Raw genomic sequence first — 17,799 nt, 5'->3', positions numbered from 1 at the left:
ATTAAATTGTCAAGGTCAAACCCGAGAGAATATACAGAGGGTGCCAAAAAAATGTATACACATTTTAAGACAGGCAAAAACTGTATTAAAATTGTAATACACAACATATACTGATAACAGAAGATGAATACAAGTCATGTGTATACATTTTTTTGGCACCCCCGGTATATACAGAGCTCTCCAGAGCCTTAAGTGCCAAGGTGCTAACACCCTGTTTGAAGGAGTCTCCAAGAGGGGCTTCTTGATTTCTAGCTTCAGTTTTAATGCCAAAGTTTCACTGGGTCAGCTGATGAAATAAGGAGGAGGTTTTCAGCAGCTCTGTAGGCACAACGTCTTGGGTCTCTTTCAATGAGTTCTGGCTCATAATGTATTAGAATATTTACTATAGCCAATATCCAATTCTTAACTGACTGGTAGAAATTGAGTGTTAGGAGAGAGGGCAAAATGGTCTAATGATATTTTCCAACTCCCCTAGCTAATACAAGACCAGACCCTCCCTCTAAAAAAAAATCACATGGCTCCTAAAACATAAAAGAGAACGTCCTGCCATTTTACTGGCTGCATTGACACTGCCACCTTTTCAGAAAAGAGATTCTAATACTAGATTATTAGTGGAAAAAAACTTGTGTATAATTTCCTAGGAGAGATTTTTTTTTTTAATTCAAACACTCGCATAGATACCCAGTATTTTTCTAAGTGCTTTATAAATATGAATTTACTTAATCCTCATAGTAATTCCAAGAGGTGAAGTAACTTACACAAGGTCATGGAACGCTTCAGACCACGACGCAGCTGTATTTTGTCATAACGACCACTCAGAATATGCAACTCAAACGCCCATTTATCTGTTGTAGCAAGGTGGACAGACGGTGTGCAAAGAGAAAAGTAATCTCTTTGCTCCGCTTCACAGGGAGAGAAAAATGGAGACCAAGGCTTTAAACGTCCCCTTTCTCCTTACACTGATTTCTTCTACTCTCTTGTGGAAGGTCGAGGTCACCTTTCTATTGTTGGCTCCTGAGTGAGCCAGTGAGCTCTCTCGGTCTGTGTCATGCATGCACATGCACATGTAGGTGGGCACACACACACACACTCTCACAGCCACATTCTCACAGAGCTATTACTGTGCTTTAGTGAAAATGCACAGGGTTTGTGACCTGGGCACAAAAGCAGACAACATTTGCTCATTAGAGCTAAGTTTTCAGGATGCGCCCCAATTACTGACCTCCACTAACGGCCTGGGTTTGCGCTCGACTGCAAACCTGAAGTGGCAGAGTTCACAGTAGCTGGTGTTTGAGGAGGACAGCCAGTGCTCCAGGCAGCTCCGATGAATTGTCCCCAAGGTCCCCGTACATTCACATGGAGAGAGCAAGTCCTCTTGGCTGCTGCCCTCATGGCAGATCCTGCACATCGGCCGGTCATTGAAGGGGCTGCAAGAGAAGGAGGGGCACCTGCTGGTCACTGGGCTAGAAACCGCTGCCAGGTGGACCGTCCTCTGGCTCTGTGTCCCTCGGACCCTTCCTGGTGCAGCAGCTCAGAATAGACACCTGCTGTGAAACCCTAGATCTACACTTGCTCTTGGCAGTGAGGGCCAGTGCCAGGGTCTGTGGGCATCTACTTCCAATATAAAGAAATAGGGAGTGGCCCAGGGCCAAAAGTGAGTGAAAATGAGCAATATGTTACTTTCCCCTTGGATATAGAGGTAGTGCGGCAAACTACCAGTCAAAAAATAAAAATCATCCCTCATCATTAAGAAAAGAAATTGTTTTGAAATTGTTTGGACGCCAATTGTCATTTCTTGACAAATTGTGTCTTTTGAACCCGGCCAGGACACTTTGGACTACCCCGAGGTTCCTTTATTTCACCTTTCAGTAGGGTAGGAGAATGTGAAGTTAGCTGGCAGCCAGCCCTGAAGCTGCCACACAGAAGTGCAGTCTGAGCTGTAGTACAAAAAGCTGAGTGACGGGTTTGTTCTTTGAACTTTCTTAGGAGGCTCGCTGGGACGCTAAGGACACTAAACTGGAAGGAGTAGTGCGTATGTCCTACCAAGGTGGCCTCTGCCTAGAGCTCAGCCTTTAATTTGGAAAAACCACCGCTGCACATTTTGTGAAGGCACCAAACGCAGTGGTTCATGGGGCAGGCTCTGGAGTCCAGTTGCCTGGGCTCGAACGCCAGCTCTGCTGCTTACCAGCTGGCTAATTTCGGGCAAGTGACGTCACTTCCCTGTACTTTAGTTTCCTCTTCCCCCAAATGGGTACAAACAATAGTGCCTTCCTCATATGATGATTGTGAGGATGAGAAATGATAGCTCAGATTAGAAGCTTAGAATAAGGACCAGTATGTAGTAAATGCCTAGATAATGCTATTTTCACTCATAAAAAGTTCAGATCAGGGAAAATCAAATAACATGGCCCTTGTCACATAAGTCAGCGCCAAAGGAAGGGTCAGACTAGGGTGACCTTACTTCTCAATGCATACTGTGTCCTGTGAGAGGACTACCCCTTTCTGATTGACGGGTTCTTACATTGCTTAAGCTTTCCTTTATTAGGCATTCGATTTTAAAATACATCATACTTATACTGTATATGCCAACCTGAGAACCAACCTCTACCCACCTCCCCTGCCTCTTCCTGTCCTCCAAAGATGGCAGTGACCCGGCTCATGCCCACCACTCTCTCTGACATCATTTTGGTCCAAATGGAAACACTGCTGTTTCCCACAGGCTTTTCTGGGGATAACGCTGGGAATGAGTGAAGGCTAAAAGGGGATTAAAAGAGGAAAGGATCTCCTCCTCATTTGTTCCAAAGACCTACTCAGGCTCAGGTCAGGAAAAGAAAGTTTAGAGTTGACTTTTTTCTCTCATTATTCCTTGCCTCCCTCATTCACATTGAGCCATATGCATGTAAAATTCTAAAACCTTCTAGTTTACATTACTACATGGTAGGAGAACATGTAAAAATTCCCGACACACACACACACACACACACACACACACACACACACGTTGGCTCACAAGTCATTTTAGCTCTGCAGCTTGTTCTTCTTGATCAGATGAGGTGTTTGATGGCTGCAAGGGGGACAGGAGCACATCAGTTATCTGTCTCAGTTCACAGATGAGCAATGATGCTCACTGCCTCATTGTATTCTGAGTCCTAACCAACTGTGAGAAGCTTTTCTAGAGGTGGGAAAATACATCTCGATCCCCCCCCCCATTTCTTCCCTTTGCAATAGCAGCACCAATTGAAAATACACGGACAATGTTTACTCGTACAACCCGCACAGGTGTGTGAGCCCTTATCTGGCGGCCACCATGTCCAGGCTAGGGGAAACAGTAAATGTTGTGCTCCCACCAGTCATCCTGCTGCAGGTGCATGCTCAGACTGTGGACCTGTGTTTGCACCGGAGGTGGGCTGAATGGCTCAGACCAAGGTAAGCAGTCTAGGTGGGAGTGACCGACCCAAATTTCAGGGTCAGAAGTGTCAGCGCTGATATCAGGAGGCAAACCCAGAGCTGATTATAGATGTAACATTCATAGGTCAAAGACCCACTTACGTAGTTTGAAAGAAAGCTGGAGAAGCCAAGCAGTACCTATTGTCCAGGCAGCCTGTAGCTGTCCACCTGCCACTGGGCAGTGACAGCACAGGGGAGACCTCCAGGGACAAAGTGTTGGCCTGCAGAAGCCATCTCCAGACTGCTGAGAGCCTTTAGCTTTGCTTTGGCTCATCACTCAAGGGAGACAAGCTGTGAGGGTTTTAACAATAGTGTACTTCATAGGGCAAGGGTGTGTGTGTGTGAAGGATCACGGGTGGGGGCCTATGAGGAGCAAAAGAGAGAGCAATAGAAGAGGCCCCCCAAGTGGGGATGTACCAGAGAAGATATGTGCCCACGAAGTGGCCCTGCTCAGGGCTGCCATCAGGCAGTGCTGATGGGCTCACACACCAGGAATGTCACTGCAAAAGTTTTGCTCACGGATCCAATCACTTTGGCTCAGTCACCAGAAATGAGGTGCCTCCTTTGTTCTATTCTAAAGAGCGGTTACCTTTGTTAGTGCTGGAGACAAGAAGTGTAATTACCGCAGCCATGTCAAAATAACAATGGTAAAGCAAGTGACCCTGCGTCTTGCAGGATCCCTCCCTGCCTGACTTCCTGCAAGTGTGACTTCAAGTGGAAAACCAGACAACATGAAGTTTAGCTTTATATCCTGTTGGAATAGAAACAGCCATGACAGAACTTGTGTAGCCTTCCCCCCTACCCCAGCACCTCCTCTCACCTGACACAAAGACCTGAGCACTAATTACATTCCCTGAAGCATTTTCCATCTGACGGAGTCCTTCCGATCAATTACACATTCATTGATTTTAATTTTAATTGTGGTACTACCTCTGGGTGGCAAGAGTCCGCACTACTGTTGAGAGCAGCTGCCCGTCCTTGGCCGAAACTTGCATGACATACTGTGGCTGCCCATTCACTAGGCTGCCACAGTCCTCCACGGTCTTCACCACCGGCGCAGCTGAGCTGGTGCAGTCTGGCAGCACTTCGGGCAGGTGACTGCAACGGCTGGTTGTCATGGTAACAGACAGCAATTACTCTGCTAATGGCTTCCACATTCATACAGGATTTCCATCTAAGAGAGATCAGAAAACAGTTTACTTGGGCAGAGTAGTTAATAGGAAATGTAGAATTACAGGCCACCGACATCATCATGTCATTATTTAATATAAATAACTGGGGTAGCCTAGATGTGGCCTATTATCTTGTTACTATTTAACATGGGCGCGCGCGCATGCGTACACACACAGAGCCCCCAAGAAACAGCCGCGGTGGTTATGAACAAGACAGCGAGCATGTCAGTGTACATTTAGGCTCCCTGCTCTCGGAGGAGGGACGGAATGATGGCTCTGAAGCCAGATCCGAACAGAAGATCAGCAATTCTCTCGCTCTGCACCAGAGGAGCAAATATGTTTCTGTTGACACTCTAAAACTTACTAGAATCATTAGTATTACCGTTATTTTTTCTTGTAAACAATTTATTCTCCATGCAACTTCATTCTGAGATACTAAGATAAAAAAAGAAAGAAAAAGAAAGGAAGAAAGAAAGAAAACAAAAAAAAAAGAAAGACAAATCTGGCCAAATAGCACCTTGTAGGGCAATATTTGCCAAACACGAATCATTCAATTAATGTACCACCTTTCTGACTTTTGCCATATCTGTGTTCCATAATACAATTATTTACTTAATGTCTTGAAAATTAACTTCTTTTAAAAACTTAACCTATTTTTTAGCCTGTCTTAAATAAAGTTATTCATGAAATGACGAGTTTCATGAGCTTGTTATGTTTTTTCCTAATGGGCATCACAATAAATACATTAGTAATGAGTTTTGTTTCTTATGTACTACCTAAAATCCAGGGACACTGCATCATTATAAGAGAACACGTCTGAGAATAGAAGGAACTGATGAATGAGATCTCTACTGCCAATTAAAAATAATCCATTCTTAGTAACAGCTTTACCTCCCTGACACACAGTCTGCCATATAGACTGCTAGGAATTCGGTTTCTGATCTGTGTGGTCTGGGATCGAACTTGACCTCAAATTCAAAGCTGTCAGGCCCACTGGAGGAGGAACCCGACTGCATTCAATACTAGGTCTGGATGTGACGTGTAAGAAATGGAGGGCTTTATAGAAACGTTCAGGAAGAATTATTTATGTCTAAATGTGAGATGACACAGTTTCACTGTCCATACAGGCCATTTCTGCCCAGCCTGTTTGCCTCAAACTCCTGAGTCCGACACAGCTTGGCCTCAGTAGACAGCAGCAAGCTTGCTTGAAAGATCGAGTTCACATCAATAACCACGTTGGATGGTCAAGGTCCCAAATCTCAATAAATCCACCCCCCAACCCTAAGAGCATTTTTGGAATTTCTCAAAGAGTTTTCTTCTCCCAGATATATTTGTCTCTACTTATTATACTTTTTTCTTTTTTAAATTAGTTTCAGGTGTACAAAACAAGATAGACATTTTTATCCCTCACAAAGTGATAACCCTAACGAGTCTACTACACATCTGACACCGTACACAGCTATTACAATATAATTGATGGTACTCCCTATGCTGTACTTTACATTTTGTGTGTGTGTGTGTGTATGTGTGTGTGTACATACTGTGTTTCCCTGAAAATAAGACCTAGCCAGACAATCAGCTCTAATTCGTGTTTTAGAGCAAAAATTAATATAAGACCCGGTCTTATTTTACTATAATATAAGATCTGGTCTTATATAATATAATACAATCCCGGGTCTTATATTAATTTTTGCTCCAAAAATGCATTAGAACTGATTGTCTGGCTAGGTCTTATTTTTGGGGAAACAGGGTGTATATATATATATATATGTATATATATATATATATATATATATATATATATATATATATATGAAAATAGTAATATATATATTAAAATAATATTGAATGCCAAATATATATATTTGGCATTCAATATTTTTTTATATTAGTTTCAGGTATACATTGCAGTGGTTAGGCATTTATATAATTTATGAAGTGATCCCCCCAATAAGTTTAGTGCCCACCTGACACCATACATAGTTTTTACAACATTATTGACTATGTTCCCCATACTGTATTTTACATCCCTGTGACTATATTGTGACTACAAATTTGTACTTCCTAATCCCTTTACCACACTCGAATCCCCCTCCCACCTAGCAACCATCAGTTTGTTCTCTACTTATTATACTTTACTCGACTCCTACAGATCTGGAAAACAGGATCTTCCCAATTTCCAGAAAAATGTGCATCAACTGGTTTTTAGGATGGAAACGCAGTTTCCAGATGAACTTGAGAGGACACTGTCCTCCCAACAAGCATATGTCAAGCAGGCCTGACCATAGGAGACAAACAAATGGGAATGGAATCCCCTTCTTGTTCCTGAGGAATCTGGCTGGCCTCACTCCAGCATGTTCCCTTTCCCATCTCCTTGGCTGCCATGAGTCCTCTCAGGGTCTGCGGTCTGGCCTCTCCCAGGAGCCCTTTGGAACCTCGCAGTGGGGAGAGGGCTGCAGACACCTGTCCTGTTCGAGGCCTGACGTGGGGGCAGAGGCAGGGATGCCTCTTCCATGCCTTTGTCAGGACTCTGGTGGCTTCTCAACCACCAAGTACTGAGCATTCAAGGAACCCGGTCAGATAACTAGCTAGTATAGTTTTACTTTTTAAACAGGATTTGTTGCTTTTAATTTTTTTACACTGCAAAAGCAAGAAGTATATGTTATGGAAAGTACAGAAAAGCACAAAGAAAACAAAACTCACTCATAATCCCACCATACAGATAACCAAAGTAAGTTTTTGGGTGAATGTCTTTTTAATTTTTGGCAGGATTGGCAGGGTGGAGTTGATTTGTAGCTGGGCCAGACAGCTTTTTTCTTCTTCTTTTTTTTTTTTTTAACCCAGTTACAGTAGCTCAGGCCACAGAACAAAAGGATGTTCAAAGACCATCTTCTAAAACTGTCTAATCCCCCTTCCCTGGTCTGCCCTTATAAAACCCCACTGACATGATTTTTAAATTCTCACAACGCCTCCCAGTCACAACGTGTAACTTCCTGGCACAGTTCTCTTGCTTCACAAGGCAGCCATAGATTAAGAGCCAGGGGTGTGTTGGCAGGAAAAGCAGACACAGTGACCTTCTTACGGCATGGAATCATTATGTCTGGGTGCACTTGGAGAGTCTATTTTTGGGTTTTGCATAATTCCAACTCAGAGGGCCAAATGCTCCCTCCCTACACTTGATGGAACTGGAAGGAAGCAGAGAAGGAATGCATAGAGTGAGAAAATGAGACCAGAGCTGTCAGTAGTTAGGCTACCCTGATTCGTGAAGGGACCATCACTCAGGCACAGAATGTCCCCAGGTTCATTCACTTGTAACCTAGACTAAGTCCTCATCAAAGGAAGTAGTTCTAAATGTCTGACCTAAATCTGCAATAAAATGCCCTTAAAACAATTCTAGAAGTAGACTTTCCTTTAATCTTACTTATATCTGTGAATTCACTTCTGGATGATACACTTCATCTCACTTCTCTTCTCGAAGGCAAAGAGATATTACCAGCCATCTGGTCAGTTTATTCCACTCACGGTGGGTGCTGGGGCATGAAGCAACCCAAGGCTCCTCTACTTTCTTTCTCCTGCAAACCAGCCTGGCTCTCTCCCTAGTGCTGTCTCTGTAGAACCCTGAACCCAACGTAAGACCTGACTGAAATAAGACTCCAGTCCAGCACTCACTGCATAACACATCAGAATAACCTTGAGATACTAAAGACTGGCATACCAGTGATGAATCTCCATACTCCTAAAATACTGTCTTGAATTGAAAATGGGGTGGGGGGAGGGATCACCCCAGAGCAAGGGTACATTTGATCATGGTGGGAAGGGCTGAGTTGGTTCCAACCCCAGAAGAGTGGATCACGTGGAGGAGGAAAGGGAGCACATTCTCCCCAATCTCAGTCCAGAGGCCTGGATCCAGGCATGGGCAGGAGTGGGCCTTGCAGGCTGCATGCACCGCTTGGCATGCGTATTGCACCATGGGCAGTGACAAATGGCCCAGTGCATTTCCCGGTCTCATTCAGAGCCACCTGGGAAAACAGCAAGCTGTTCCTGTGGATGCTGAGAAAGAGCTGAGCTGTGGGTTTGTAGCCTAATACTGATCTTTCTGCCAAATTTCAAGCACCATTTGACCACTTTCTTATCAATACCTCTGCTCTTGGGGGAAAATTGCTTTCTAGTCCACCCAAGAATTCTGCTCGCTGGGATTTCTCAGGACTGAAACACAAGGCTGGGAGGGAGTGGTGTCTGTATAAACTTGAAACCTCAAATGGCACTGGTAGGCTGGGTCCTTTGTGGGCCAGGCTTGACACCTTGTGTAATTTCTTCCTCAGACTGAGAATAAAACATAATTTGGTACTGGCCAAATTCAGCCACACACAGTGGGAATAGGTAGATGAGAGGGAGACAATAAAAAAGGAGGGAGTGGCTAATAAATGAAAGGCTGATTAGACAATTGTTAAGATAAAAAGGGCTGCTGTTAAACTATGACTTCTTTAAAGGACAGAGTACGGGTTTCACAAAAGTGAGGACTCAACCAGGCTGCAGATAATCATTGCTACATTTCCGAACCGGCTGCCATTGATAAGTGATCTCCATGGGAACGTGGCTGGCACTGTGAGGATGTGTCCAGAGGATGCAGGCAGGCAGGGAAGGGAGCCCTGCTTGCCTCTGCAGTCCTCAGCAGCCCCTGGGACTTCCCTAAGGATCATGGAGTTATGAGAAAAAGCTCGGTACTTAAAGGCAGGTCACCCCAGCCTGCACCCTGGCTTACCCTTTGCCAAGGTAAGTCACTCATCTCTCAGACTTGGCTGAGGTTTCTTGCATATTTGAAACTAGGGAACTAATACTTCCTGAGTCACCTCACCTGGTGGTTTGTGAAGCCTAAAATAATACGCATGAACATGCTTTGTAAATTGGAATGAGCCATGCACAGAGAAGGGCTCATTTTATTATTAATTCCTGCTCCTTTTCTGGCCTGAGCTGCATCTCATCTCTGTCTTCTGAAACTATCTTTCCCCCCGCTGGTACCAGCTTGTACCAAGCTGCACCTTCTGGATTCTACCTGAGCCCTGACCATGGACCATTCCCCGCTCTCAGCGCGAAGCACAAGGAGAGGCGCCCCCACTTCTCCTCATTCTCCTTAGCCCCATCTTCATATCCCTGAACACAGGTTTCATTCTTTGGTGAAAACGTTTAGTAAAGAGATCCGATGAAGAACTGCTATTATGTTTGAGATACTTGGGTACATTTCTTGCAGTGGCTACCATTATATAAACTAATCTAGCATGTGATAAATACACTAGAAAATAGAACACAAGCCACTCTCAAGTGCCTCTTCAGGGCTACTTCTATCAGAACTGTACTTTTAGCATCAAGTCCACTTTAATCTCTTAGATATAGAATGAGAGGGCGATTTGGGGGAGGAATCTGTTATGGCCATCTCTGTTTGGGTATAAAAACAACCCACAAAATTTAAAGGTGAAAACAAGAGCATAACGGTGTGTGTGCTGGCTGGCACTAACCTGGCCATAGGGGCTACGTGGGCAGGGGCCCGAGATCGGAGGGGTGGTCTGGAGTAAAATGGAACTTCCAACTTCCTAATGCCAGTTCTAGACATTATAAGAAGTGGACTCCTCAGGTCTCAATGTGTCCTGTAAGTGTTCTGTGTTTCCTCCATGACAAGAATTAGTAAACAAAACAAGTCAAAGGAGCAAATTGATTTATTCATTCCTTCATCCATTCAAAAAAATAGTTTTTGAGAACTTACTAGGTTTTCCTAGGCAGTTTCTGGTGGTATAGAGTTCAGCCATTTCAAGTCCTGCTTTACATTTCCAAGGAAAAGTACAGGCCACCAAACAGTCTGGAGTGTTCTTCAGACCCTTTCCAAGGCTGCAGTTATGAGGACATGGCACCTTTCCACTCGCAATCATGTCCTTGCTAATTCAGGGGAAACCGCCTGATGTCCTAAATGTGGCGGAATGAAACTGCCGAATATGGAAGAGCTAGATGTCCTTCTGCCCCCTCAAAGTTGTACATTATTAACACTGGTCCAAGATTCAGAAGCCTGACCTTAGTTTTACATGGGCAGCTCTGCTTCAAAGGGTCCTCCAAAAAAGATCCCCTCACCGAGGCTGCCTCTCTGAGTCCTCCTCACTACTCTCCCATCTTCCAGGCAAACATCTCCTGGAGGCAGAACTGCTGATAAAAATGTCCCTTAGCTTTCTTCAAGTAGCTGCATACTCAGGCAGCAAGGCTCCTCTAATGAGAGCAAGGAAGGAGCAATACAAGTTGGTTGGTGATTGAAATGGGAAAAAATAACAATAATGGCTTGTCCAGGAACTTTCCCCTCTGAGTTAGATTTTTAGACTTTGAATTCTAAGAACAGTCTCTGAGAATAGGAAGGCTCTTTGAGAGAACATTTCCCTGACTTTTCAAGCATGTTATAACCAGACAGTACACTGCATGGCTGATGAACTGACTTAGAGTATCCTGAATGTTCGGAGAAAATGAAGGCAGGCAGGAAATCACGCACTGACCTTGCTTTGCAATGAAGATGGAGCAAATGACTAATTTCAAAACCATTAACATGTAAAAGCAGCATATTTCTTCTGAGAACAGGGCACAAAGGCTCTCCAAGGAGATTGCGGTGACATGATTACGAGAAACATTTAAGTTTTCAAAAACACGCCAAGGAGGCTATTCACTAAGAATGTGTAGCGGCAAAGTAGCTGCTTCATTAAACTTAAATAGCTGAGGCAGGGTGGTACTTACAGACCCACGCTGCCAAATTACACATTTCTTTTCTGGATGCTTCACTGACCTCATTATATGGAGCAGGGAGTTTGTCATTCCAAATAAAGTGACCATCCAAGTCTTTATAAACACGTCCATCAGGCGCTTGATGAGTCCGCAGAGTGAAACACTGGCTGTCCCAATGAATTTTTTTAAAAAAGACTTCTCTTTTTATTGTCTCGTTTGTCTGTGCTATGTGCTCATTGTCACACTTACAGAGCAGAATAAGCAGGTGAAATGCCCATTTCTGAGCCTGAAGGAGGTTTTGATTTGGGGTAATGGCATTTTCTTGAGGAATGTGTAAACACCAACAGTTTGAACCGTGAGGAGAAAAACAACTGACTAGCATGAGGCAAGTTGGATCTGGAGAGAGGCATTGTGTGAAACATAATCCAGAGTTATTTATTATTTCCCATCCTTGTTATTGATTCTGATTCTTGGCCAGAAGTATCACACTAATTATTTTTTTCATTTAAAATTACTGTATTTTCTTTATCCTCTAGTTCTGCTGAAGGCAAATCAAGTAACAATTATCATATTTATACATATTTTGCCCCCTCAAGCAGTACTCGTGAAATTAATTCAGATTTTGGAGGCTATCCATTTTTTTTATTTAATTTTAATTACATAAATGAAAATGGCAATTAAAAATCTGACAACAACCCTGTGTGTTCAAAGACACAGCGACGGCGGAATTACACTTGTAAATAACTACTGGCTCCAGCACACAGAGCCCTGCTGAGTCGGAGAGCGGGTGGCGGAGCAGAGGTGTGTGGACGAGTTCTGGGAGTCCGGGAACAATCAGGGCACACCAGAAAAATGTAAACGTCAAGTTTAAAAAAGTAGAGGGGAGAGGGCAAAGTAGAATGAAACGTTCATGGGACATTACTTGGAGATGAGAAATAAAAGTATATTCTTCAAATGATATTCAGTGTGTCCGGTACCAAACAGCTACCTGTCCAGCATAAGGAAAGAGATGGAACGAGGGGACAGCATGCTGACCAGGGTATCTGATAATACAGGAAAAAAAACATTTCGGCTACAAATGAGAGCTGAACATGTGCTAAGAACTGGAAGTTCCCAATTTATCACTGGGTTCATACACATTTTCTACTAGCATCTAAGTTAATGTCCCCATTAGGAAGTTGATTTGGGATTCAGTTAAAGTTATATCTCACCCTCCTATCCACAAACAGCCCGGTACCAGCAATACAGATGTGCTAATTCTTTTTGTAAATATCTATTTCTTTTATTATTAGTCTCAGGTGTACAAAACAACATAATGATTAGACATTTACACACCTTATAAAGTGATAACCCCACCAAGTCTACTACCCATCTGACACTGTAGCTATGACAATACCATTAAATATATTCCCTATGCTGTACTTTATATTCCGTGACTATATATATATTTAATTATAGTTAACAGAATGTGTTAATTCTTAACCCCAGCCTCCCCCTGCACCCTGGAATAGTCAACTCTGGCTTAGCTTAAAGCAGGGTTCCTTGGGGCTTTCCCCATCTGCATTTCACCAAGACGGTGGGGAGACTGCAGTCTTGCCTCTCACAGGGCAGTGTTCAACCTCTCTCTGCCTTCCATGAGGCTGGGGGTGGGCAGGCAGCACCCACCTGTCCCCGCAGTGCTTTCAGGCCCATGAGGGCCCAAGAGACGTTTGGCAGCATTACCGTCCATATACTTGCAAGGGTAACCAAAGTTACTCAGCTTGCTGTGGAATGTAAAGGCAGTGCAGAACAAAGACTAAAACTCTTTGGATTTTCCTTTTCAGCCCTGCTGTTGCCATTATAGATGGGCTCCCTGTTATATGCTTCTTATTACTAAAATCCCAAATGCATGTTCTTTCACACGTGGTCTAGAAACTTGTCAGAATTTTCTGGGTGCTTCTACCTTGCCTTTTTACATATTTGGCTTTGGATTCAGGGGCCCTCTGGGAGCTTTTGGGGGAGAGGGGACACGCCCTGGTTTTGGATCAGGGAGTCCTGGCTTTGAACTGCCACTTGGAGCTTATCAATGGAAGACAGTTACTTGTCACTTAGCCAGGGTTTCCTCCTGACACTGAGGACCTGCGGTAGGTATGTATCTGGCATGTGGAGGGCACTTGGTGATGGGCAGTGCTTACGACTGCAGTGCAGCAGGTCATCTCACAGCAGCCGGGGGCCGCAGTGGGGAGCCCCACACATGGAAGCCCCACACAGGGAGCCCCACACACAGGGAGCCTCACACACAGGGAGCCTCACACACAGGGAGCCCCATACATGGGATAAGTCTCCAGTTCCCACCTCTAGGTCCCCTCACCTAGCCCACCTCTCTGAGTCCTCCTCACTACCCTCCCATCTTCCAGGCAAACATCTCGTGGGGGCAGAAGTGCTGACATCTATTTGACAGTCTTGTATAAACTGTCAAAAGCACAGACACACCCCAGGAATTACTCTTCTCAGTCCTTAGACACTATTCCCCTACACACATACACACACACACACACACACACACACACACACACACCATAGGTTCTTTTTTGGTGGTTCCCTAATATGGATCTGATTTTTTAAATCATCAAGATACAAACAAGTGCAAGAGAAAAGTAACCCTTAGCCAAGGACCGAGTTACCTGAGATCACTTTATCGCTAATCTCTTTACAGTTGTATGCTATACCATGAAATTGGTGGGGAAAGAAGCCTTTCTTATTTACTTCCTACTTACCTCAATGCAAAGCACCTATTCCATGGAACGTACTTACTAACTCCTTCAAAGTTACCCCTGAGGTGTTATTTTTTCTAATCAGAGCCCACATCCCTTTTGCCAGAGCTCCTCTGGCTGGCTGCCTATCCCGGCTCACCATGCATCCTGACTTGGGTGGTGGCTTCAGTCCCTGCATCTTACACAGCCCCCACCAGTCAGAGTGGCAGCTTTACTTGGACTTTGTCAGTGGGAGGACCAGCCTGCTCTCTCCCCAAGCCTCCAGGGGAGCTCTGTCTTTCCAGCCTGTTAGAAATGCCCCAGTGCATCCATCAGCTCCCACGGAGGGCTGCCTTCCCACCAGAACGTCCCCATGAGCTCCTCAGCCAGGATTCAGGAGGAAGGTCCTGAATCAAATACCAGGGCTTTTCATTTCTTGGTACATCCAGCCCTGCCAAAAATAATGAGTGCGGTTCCTTCACCTGATCCAGACTGTCTGATAGAAACAAAAACAATTTCATATTGACACTGAATTATATTATCTAACACAAAACAACGAAGTATATACAGAAGTCTACCTTTACTTTTCATTTTGCATCTGATGGTAGTTTTCCTTCAAAACAGACCCCCCAAAATTACACTATTAATAGCAATAGTGTGTGTTTTTCTATTTTCATAGCACTATTCATTTTTTATTCTCTAAGTGCTTACTAAATACAGTGGGTTTTCACTGCCTTCCAGGGTGGAAATAACAGTTATGCCTCCATAGAGCTCATTCATTTGTGTTATGGGCTAAAAAAATCTCCAGCATGTCACAAATTAACACAATGTTCCTGAGGACTGTGTTTTATTCTTGAATCTCCAATTTCACTAATAAATGTGAAAAATACATGTAGCCAGATAAGTCCCTGGAGACCAGCCACTGCAAATGCTGAAGAAAGCAAGTTACTTCAGCTAAGATCAGCATTCACTTTCACACCAGAGACTGTTGGTTTCCCAGATTCTCCTCCAATTGTTTGATGTAAGTCAATGAAGTTGGTTTCTATTGACTACCCAACAAATCTAACAAAACTGTTTCTTTAAATAAAAAAGATATCATCGAAAATAAGAAAAAAATCATAAAAATTTTAATGATCAGATAATGACCTTTTACTAGTCACAGCTCTAATGGATCTCCACTACTCTCTCTGAGAGAGCTGTTATTCTTTTCCTTGATATTTTTATCATGAAAATTTTCAAGCAAACAGAGTACTGCAGTAAACCCACATATACTCCATCATTCTCATCTAATAATCAAAATTTTGCCACACTTGTTTCACTCTCCCTTCCTTCCATCTTATTAATATTTTTAAAGCTAGTCCCAGAAATTAGTTCATTTTACCCCTGCATACTTCTGTATGAATTTGTACAAACATGGACATTCCTCATCTAATCACAAAGCCATCATCATACCTAACAAATTGACTTAATAATTCCTTGGTATCATTTAATACCCAAACTGTATTCAAATTTTTCCAACTGTCTTGAAAAATCTTTTATGGTAGGTTTGTTTAAATGATCCAAACAAAGTGTAACATTTGGAGGCTCTGTCTCTGAATACACCGCTCTTTCTTCCTCATGCCATTGTCTTGTGCAAGAAACTTGTACAGAGCTCCTCTTGAGCCCTGTCTCAATACTTACATTCTTCGTTTGTTTCTTGTAATATCATTTAACTTGTTCCTCTATCCCTTGTATGTTCTGGAAACTTATTGATTGGCTTTATTAAGTTCAAGTTCAACTCTTAGGCTACAATAGCTCCTAGGTGGCACTTCTCATTGCATCATGTAAGGAAGCACCTAACACATGGCCATCCTACTTTTAGTGGGTTTAGGTGACAGCAGCCTGATTTCTCCATTGTGAAGTTCCCCATCAACATTTCTAGTGGTCCAATGATTGCATCCATTGATGACAGTTGTTTGAATCAGTTATTTCATGTAGTGATACAAAATTATGCTTTTCCAATTCTAACTTCCCTTCCACAATTATTGAAATTGTCATTTAAAGAAGAACTTTTCTTCATCAACCAGTGCAATCTTATTATCCTGAAATATAATTTTCAAAGATAGGTATGACCTCTGCTTAATTTGTTCCTTTGCCAATTTTCAGATAAGGAATTGCTGCCTTAGTTATATCCTACAGGAACTAAGTTGTTTTTGTTATTTACATTATTTGTAAAGGTCCACCTGTCTTTATTGAAATAAAAAAAAAATCAAACCATCACCTCATAACTAATCCTTCTTCTTGAGTACAGAGAACTGGATCTGTGATTTAAAGAGGCACAAAGAAGCCGGGGACACAGTCCTGGCCATCTGCAACAGTCTCAGTAGGAAGGCTGGGAGCTGTTTCCCTCACCTGCTTTGGTATCTGACTCGTCTTTACGGTTGATGTAGTCTTTCCTTATCCTTCTGCATGTACTGATCCCCTAGGGAAATGAGAATAATTCTAAAATATCCTCTCTTTTGCTTATTGTGGCACAGATCACTTGGTGTCACTTGCCCCTGTAGACATCTGTTCTCATATAATGTTTTAGGTACACCTGAAGGCACCTCAAGCAGGTCGGCAGAACCACATCTCTTCAGAACAGCTAGTTGAGATTGTCTCAGCCAGTATCAGCTTGGGCTTTGTCTGTGACCCATCAGGAAGCCATTGCCATCCAGCGCAGCCTGCTGGTGCCATCTGGCATGGCCACACCCTGCTCTAGGGCTGCATTGGTGACACGTTAACACGCTGGGCAAACTTCTACAGGGGGAAGAAGCTATACTGTGGGTAAAATCTACACATGTATGAGAAACAGCTTCCGTTTCTTCTTCTCACTAACAAGGGTGAAAACATGTAGGCCATTCACAGGTATGCCCCACAGAGGCATTTATAAGACTTATTAAACAATGGCTGGCAAGTGTCTCTGAGGCTGATAGGAATCCAGGGTCTAAAAGCAGACGTTTTCTGCCCATTATTGCCTTGTTTTACTGACAGGCACCTGTCATTTAGACATTAAAACTGAGTGATAATGGGAAGATAATATGCTGGCTCTGTCCACACACTTCAAGAGGAAAGCATTCATGAAAAATGTGTATTTTGGGAAACCTAGATGCTTATGTACCCTTCTGCATTTCTGTTTACTTTGAAACTTGGTGTAGAATCACTAAGCGGTGAGAAGAATAACAGAGGGATAGAATTAGAGGAGATTCCTAAATGGCTCTGTAGACACCAGAGTGGGGGGTCGCTGCTATAAGCAGGAGGGTTATGGGTGAGGAAATGCATGCCAAAGTAGGGACAGGATGGAAGCAGTTTTTTTTTTGTGTGTGTGTGTGTGTGTGTTGTTGTTGTTTTTCTCTCTGGCTTCGCTGGAACTCACTGAGAGCTGCTGAACCAGGAAACTTGCAGAAAACATCTTCCATAAGTTTGTAAATGGAGGACTTTCACATACTCTGAAAGAGTGCAAATTCTCTTGAAACAGAGGTGAAAAGGGAAGCGTACACTTAAAAAACCTAATAAAAGCAATTTAATTCCTATTGAGAATCTTCCTAGCAAATAGTTCTCTTTCAGAAAGTAATACTGTTACTCATATATCTGGATTTCCAGTTGTATTTTTGGATCCTCACTTCTTGACTAATGCAAATAAAAGCATATCTTCCAATAAACACACACACACACACACA

General features: G+C 43.2%; 1 protein-coding gene across 1 annotated transcript in view; it reads right to left on the bottom strand.

The window, feature by feature from the left end:
• MARCHF3 (membrane associated ring-CH-type finger 3) overlaps nucleotides 1–17,799 on the bottom strand; it is a 141,953-nt gene that overhangs the window by 33,668 nt on the left and 90,486 nt on the right. The window contains exons 2-3 of the mRNA XM_081053800.1: nucleotides 4,378–4,621; nucleotides 1,223–1,427 (exon numbers count right to left, since the gene is read on the bottom strand). Of these exons, the coding sequence (XP_080909926.1) occupies nucleotides 1,223–1,427; nucleotides 4,378–4,565 (393 nt within the window). The 5' untranslated portion in view covers nucleotides 4,566–4,621. The remainder of the gene's footprint in view (nucleotides 1–1,222; nucleotides 1,428–4,377; nucleotides 4,622–17,799) is intronic.

The sequence above is a fragment of the Rhinolophus hipposideros genome (assembly GCF_964194185.1).
Source record: "Rhinolophus hipposideros genome assembly, chromosome: 7".
NCBI lineage: Eukaryota > Metazoa > Chordata > Mammalia > Chiroptera > Rhinolophidae > Rhinolophus > Rhinolophus hipposideros.
Note: the sequence above shows the minus strand (reverse complement) of the source record. Positions and strands in the feature narration are given on the sequence as shown.